Below are 7,005 nucleotides of genomic sequence, written 5' to 3'. Positions count from 1 at the left end.
ACTTATCTGGAGCAGCACACAGTCACTGACAAACTGCTGTTTCTAACTAGGGGTTTTCAAGCTCAAGGGAAACCGTTGTTCCCTCCTTCGTGGGTAGCAGGGGAACCCAAATAATGATGAATGGGAAAGAAATGGAACAATGGCCAACTTGTCTAGCTGTCAGAGACTGCCACAGAAGTGGGTATGCTGCCATCTTTTCAGAATTTCCTGCCCTTACAAGATCCTCTGTAGTCCCCCCAAAACCACTTTGATCAAATTGGAAGAATTCTGCCAAAAAAATAGATGAAGCTCATTCTACATCAGTCAGCATAGTCGTGAAACTATGATGAATTCATTTTACTATAAGGAGGACAAATGGAGTGAAAAAGCAGAAGAGGAAGATCAAGTTGCTTATACAAAAAACCAACAGCCCCCTGTGCCCAGGCTGTTGCTGGAGAAACAAGAGCAGGGATGCATCTGTGCTATTCCCAGCTTTTCTCCTGGGTTCCAGCAGGTACCGAGGGGCCAGTGTGCGTGTCACTAGTGGCAGCAGTGGCATTCCAGTGTTCATGCGAGACTTGGCCTGTACAGTGCTAGCAGGTCTCAGTGGTAGTGTGCCAACTGGGAGGTGATGTCTCTGGGCCACTGACAAGCTTAAAGGTAAGCAGTTTGAAGATTATTTTATCTGGGCTTGTGCTGGTAACAGCTGCTGTTAGCCAGCAACCTCTTTTTCTTCACTGCAAGGTCCAGAGTTGAATGGGTTCTCCATCAAAGGTGGCCTTGTGTCCAAAGACATGCCTGTAGTTGATGCTGCTAGTACTTGTACTGTTTTTAGCCTCTAGTCTGCATGCAGATAGAGCATTTCCCAGGGATGTTTTCACTCAGGAAACGTAAAGAATAAGAGCAAAAGAATAAGGTGGACAACAGAATGAGGAATTTGAGAGCAAACAGGATGATTCCCAAAGTAAAGAGCAGCTTCTGAACCCAAAATCTGAGAATTTAAGGGAAGATCTGAAGATACTCAGACAAGAAGTTATAAAGTACAAAGTACATTACAAAAAGCACAGGTTTTGCAAAGCAGCCTCGTACAATTCAGTATTTCTCTGTGGCTACGAGAGCACACACTGTTAACAGTTCTTAGTGGCTCCCTTTTTGCCTGTCTCTTAAAGCTTGAAATCTCCACTTACAAAGAAAATAGCAAAAATGTCTGTTCCTAAGAGTTGTATTCAGATTAGAAATTTCCTCCAAAACATCCTAAAAGTTGAAGAGACAGAATGATTGCCATGGCTGAAAACAGGTACAATTAGAATGCCCCATTCCAGTGCTGAAGTGAAGTTTAAATTATCAAAATAGAACAGAAGTCAGGATGTTGTACATGCATTTAAAAAAAGCAAAATGCCTAATGCACATAAACTAAATTGTCACTACTAATTTACCAGTATCACTAACCTTCTTTCTTTTTCTCCTTCAGGAACATGGAAAGCCATACAAGAGGTACTTAGCCTTTTTTCCAGTTTACTACTATTCATTTTAATAATCTGTTATGCATATCATTTGAGACATTTTGGAAGCAGTTTTTAGAGTTGCAGATAAAAAGATAAAAGCCTACTAAGAGTTTCAAGAAGCTCAGCCACCTTCTTACCACTAACGTTATCCTCAGGAACATACATACAAATATCTGTCCTTTATTGTCTTGAGTATACATTTAAAAACAAAAAGCAGCTAATCCTGTCTGTCCCACAAACCATTCTTGTACTTTCCATTTTTTTCAGTCATTATAACCTGTATTCAAATCTGCAATAGCTCTACACCAAAGCGCAAAGCCCACTGGAGATGTAGCATTGGAATATTGTTGTTTCTCCAGGAGCTTTCTGCAGCTGTGTGGTAATTTCTGTTATGCCAGCAGACCCACCAGATGTTAGGAAGTCTGCCTCTTGGCCTTCCCTTGCTAAGATACCTGCTTAGAAGCCTTTCAGCCAAATACTACAGAATCAAGCAGTGACATTATGAAGAGTCTAAAACTCCCCAGAAAAATAAGTAAAATGCAGCAGCCAGTCAACCTGAAGGCTGCTGAGGGATTTGAACAAAGGGTAAAATGCTGGAGGTTTTGACAGTAACAAAGGACACTTATTTGTTAGAGCAAAAATTCTGCACAATCACTTGTGCCCTGAAAGTGTAAATGTTTTGCCATTTCTTCCAGTAAAATGCTTCAAATAATCTAAACAGAACAAAAATAATCCAAATAAAATCTCTTACTGCTTCAGAACCTGAGTTCGATGGGATCTAAGGGGGGTCACATTTCTATTAGAGATAAATATACAGACTCTGTAGGACAAAATGCTTGCTTGTTGATATGAGCTTGTATGTTTATTGGGATAATTAAAGTCTCCTTTGAACACAACCTTCAGTTGAAAAAGTCTGGTATCACATTCCTGATAGGGTTAGGTGTCAGCCACTTACTGCTAATGATGATGGTCTAATTACATTTTCCTTTGGCCAGGTGACCTTCACTAGCAGAATGAAAAACAGCATCAAAGGATTGTCAAACTGCTGGCAACACCTAGACTACATTTTAAAATACACATAAGACAACAAGGAAAAATGCTTGTTTCTATGTATTATTTGGAGTATAACTTACTATTTATCACACAAGAACTGAAAGTGACTCTTGATTTTTTTGATCTTTTGTCACAGGGGTCCAAGCTTTGGAAGGTTTTTATCAATGGAGCAAAAAATACTTTTGGGTGATCTGGTGTTCAAATATTTACAGCTTTCAAAAAAAAAAAAAAATAGGAGTACTTTACTATCAACAACTAGCAGGAGTTTGAATTTATGCATCTGCAAAGACAAGGCATGTGTTAATTTCTAGCTTTATCAAGACAAAAATTATGCAGGCTGAATAAATATATTCCAAACAACTATAAAGTAATAGCTGAACAGGACACAAGCTACCCTTTCCAGTCTCTTAATGCCCTACTGCTTAAGAAAATCAGTTTGCTTCCAACCCAACTATTAGTGAAATTTCATCTGTGCTATATTTGAAAATTATACATTAGATTTTACAGAACATTTGTTTTAATTCAATGACAAACTAAGAGTGACTGGAATAGTTTTGCTGTAGGGCATTTCTGCATCTTGGTTAAGTAGGAGCTATGGCCATCCTAAGATCTGCCATCTGAGTAACATCAACAGTTGTAGTGCTGGAGCTGCCAGATTGAGAAACATTCTTGATCACATCCTTACTCAATATCACCTTTTCCTGGTGGCTTAATACCACTTAAATAGCTCCCTCACTCTGCACGCTCAAAAGTACACAGCATTTTTCCATATTTTAGTACAGCATGATCATCACAGAAACCAGAGCATTCAGTCAAACAAATTACTCCTGGTAGTATCTGAGGGGTTACAAGGGTTAGGAACTAGTGTAAAGTATAGGAAGAACTGCCTTCCAAGCTCAGACATTTTGTTTATCTGAACTATCAGCTCTGTCCTCCTCTTGTGTGCTAAGCAGACAGCACATGCCTTTTCTCCCACACTGTGCCCGAGTATCTCTGGTATCGGTCAGCTGATCGGTTGCTGACATTAATTATCCCATCAGGGATTATGGCTGTTTACAATTTTGTTGTCAGGCTCCAGGATTTACTCTTATAAAAACACACTCTTCCAGTGTCAGCCTATTCATGTGTGCTTTGGCATTAGCTCTTTAGGGAAAAACCGGTCCTATTGTTATGCGAAGTGTGTCTGGCACAATAGGTCATCAGCCTGGAGCACCGAAAATAATCGCCTCTCTTTTCACTATTAGAAGAGGCACTGAACTACAGTAAAGAAAAGCCTGAAGAAGTGAAACACTGTAGAAACGTTTAGAAAGAAAAGAGTCGACTGCAAAGTCTAGAGAGGTTTTGGGTTTATTCCTTTAAGGGAGGAGTTGGTGTAGGTCTGGAATTCAACTCTGAAAGAAAAATTGTGACTAGGAATGCTGAAAATGTGGGAGCCAATTTGTAAGAAGCAGCGATATACTGACTTGCTTTACTTTATAGGATTCCTCTTTGAGAAATTATTTCCTTCTAGTGTGCCAAAGCATTCCCTTTGAGATAGAACTTTGAAAAAGAAGAGTAACATCTATGGAAAGGATAAAGATTTCTACTGCCAAGTGCCCAGTACTTTTCATCATATTATTTTCTCCTCCTGAAATCCTTTTCACCAGTATTCTTGTCTAACCTGATTTTGTCCTGTCTAATCTCCACTCTCCCGACAGCAACACACAGCATCAACTTACCAACACGGCTCCTTCCACTCTGGTCTGAAGGGAAGCAGGGCGGAAAAATCACACAGGTCTCTCCACTCTGAAAACAAGTCTGTTATGAATACAGGCCTCACCGCTAAGACGCATATAATCACCTCAGCTTCTCTTTAAACACTAAGCAGTCTTAAATCAATCTGCCTTATTTATTCAGTAAGTTTGTTCTCCTTTATAGGGGTAGCTAGCAAAACATGGAAGCACAACCTTTGACTTGGGAGTTTTGCAAGAAAACCTGGTAAGATACCAGTAGGAGAAAGAATTTTAAAACTACTGCAGCTTCTCTGCAGCTAGTTCTGAATGGCTTGCAGCAAACCAACCAGTATCAAAGTGGAAAGAATACTCACATTGCACAGTGGTCAGAAAATGTCCTGGGAAATGAGAAGTGAAAACTGAGGTTATTTCTTTGCTAAGTCAAAGCCACCATTCCAGTCATCGTATCCAGAAACTATTAGCAATGAAATTAAGAAAAAAACCCTTGAACACTCATGTCAAATGATACATCTTTAATTTCTAAAAGGTGATTAAGTACTAAGAAACTGATCTAGTTGACAGGCAATTAATCCTCCTTGCATAGTACATCATCTCCATGGGATATCAAGAATTACAACACTTCAGAAAAACTGGCACCTAAGTGAGCAAGCAGCCTCAATCCTGTACAGAAGTTACAGACAACCTCAGTGTTTGCAAGTTATACTTTGTCATGGATCCAGAGAATAGTTTTTGCTTTGTCCACATCTATCCCACCGTACTAAATTCTTTTACTGCACTTCTCATTTGGTCATCTGTATGAAAAACATAAAAGGCTGCAACCCACACTGATATAGTAACTCACAGTAAATTAGCTTTATTCTATTCAAACGTGGCCTTTTTTTTGAGGTCAAATACCTCAAGGTACTTACTTATGGACTTGATTTTTTTATGCAAAATGTGTACCTCTCAATGCTTATAAAATTATTTCTTGATTAACATTTCATCCAGAAGATGTTTAATCCTTCCCTTGAGAAGGTAAAAGCTGAGCCTTCTGTTTCAGAAGTGCTCTTGACACTCATCTAAAATAAGCACTGAATCTTACTTGAAGCCAAAAAATTTTAACTTGCTTAACAAGCTTACTAACAAGACAATAGTAAAGACACTTTTTCATATAAAAACAATTAAAGTTACGTTTTACTGTATGTGTTAGGCATCCCTACAACAGATATTTTTTCCTTCACAGAATGATAGGTGGAGAGGAGCACTGTACTTACATCATCATTAATTAATCCCTTTTTTCTAGTAACTTATGTCCTGATTTTCAAAAGCACTGATTATCAGCATTTCCTAGGGACTGAATGGTAGCAGCAGGCACTCAGAACTGTTGAAAATAGACTATTAGTACTTGTACTTATGCCGCAAATGCACCATTTGAAAATTTTCCTCTTGAAAACAGGTAGTTTACTTTTTAGTTAAAATCAGTTGACTAATTACTATTTTAATCAGTCTTATAGTGTTTTGGAATGTTTAAAATAATTTTTAACACTAATTACTTAATACACTATAGTGGATTATTATTAAAATTAATATGTCAGAAATTTAAGTGTATGATAAATAAACTTTGGGAAAATTTATACAAGGCCGTAAATAAATAATTTGAACTTCAGTCTCATTAAAAAGTAAAACAGTATGTCACACAACAATAGCATCCTATCTAGACAATACAATCTTGCTATATTTTATTGCATAATAATTTGAGAGCAACATCTTAAGTAAAATATGTAAAGAAACAAAATCATTAGATTTACTTCCTTTAATATTGAACAACCAAATTTTCTCCTTTGTACATAATCCAATTTAAAGATAATATAATTAGCACTTCCAGCATTAACAGTCTGTATTTACAATGAATGAGATGGGGTGGGTAATCTAAAGAGTATTCAAATCTGTATGAAACAAATCAAAACCCAAAGATTTACAGTAGGCTCAAAATTCAAGACTTTTCCATTTACGGAATGCAATTTAAAAGGGTCTGTCATCTTTATTACTTGTAAGGGTTCTTGAAAAGATGATTTTTAATAGTATTTTAAACATTTGAAATCTTCAGTAATGCCTTCATTATTTGTACAGGACATTAAAAAATAATTCCAATACTTCTATTTAATTTTTTGCTTGCTTTTAGACCAGTCTGAAATCTGATGAAAGGATAACAAGGAAATTTACTATATAATCCTAATTCCATATTCCTGAATATACAAGGGTTGGAAGTAGATGATGTCAGTCCATTCCAAGGGTTATGTACACAAAACTTACAAAATGTTCTTCGCTCTTGCATAAAATGTGTACGCAGTATCCATGAGCGGGGAACTTCAAAGTTTTTACAGGTTGCTGCTGGCATGGACCTTTGTTGATTTAAATAAAATACCTTTCACGCTATTGTTCTAGTTGCAGTTTTAGAAGTTAATCATCAATCCCTGGTGTTTCACCCTGTTGTATTCTGGAGGCTATTCTAATGGCTTCTTCCAGAGACTGTTGTTCTCCAAGCTGAAACAAATGCATTTAAACATAAATAAAGCAAAAATGTTACATATGGATATAAATGTGTAAAAAAAAAAATCAAAGACGAAACCAAAGATCTAGATATGGATCACCACTTTGGCACGATAAGTGTGTTAACACCTCTAGTGGGTAATATATACCAGCAGCTATCTAATCAGCACGACAATTCAGAAAGCTTGAGAGCAGATTAAACTGAG

The 7,005-nt window shown here is 37.2% G+C and overlaps 1 protein-coding gene across 4 annotated transcripts in view; it reads right to left on the bottom strand.

The window, feature by feature from the left end:
* Window positions 1–4,625: 4,625 nt before the first annotated feature.
* ZNF143 (zinc finger protein 143) overlaps window positions 4,626–7,005 on the bottom strand; it is a 39,874-nt gene continuing 37,494 nt past the window's right edge. For 2 of the 4 annotated variants that reach the window (XM_080344886.1, XM_080344887.1), the window contains exon 16: window positions 4,768–6,793. In XM_080344886.1, coding sequence (XP_080201012.1) covers window positions 6,710–6,793 — 84 coding nt within the window. In that variant the 3' untranslated portion in view covers window positions 4,768–6,709. Of the gene's footprint in view, window positions 4,725–4,767; window positions 6,794–7,005 lie in introns of those variants that run through there. The other 2 variants (XR_013922157.1, XR_013922158.1) reach the window with 2 other exon arrangements.

The sequence above is a fragment of the Nesoenas mayeri genome (genome assembly GCF_963082525.1).
Source record: "Nesoenas mayeri genome assembly, chromosome: 5".
Classification (NCBI taxonomy): Eukaryota; Metazoa; Chordata; class Aves; order Columbiformes; family Columbidae; genus Nesoenas; species Nesoenas mayeri.
Note: the sequence above shows the minus strand (reverse complement) of the source record. Positions and strands in the feature narration are given on the sequence as shown.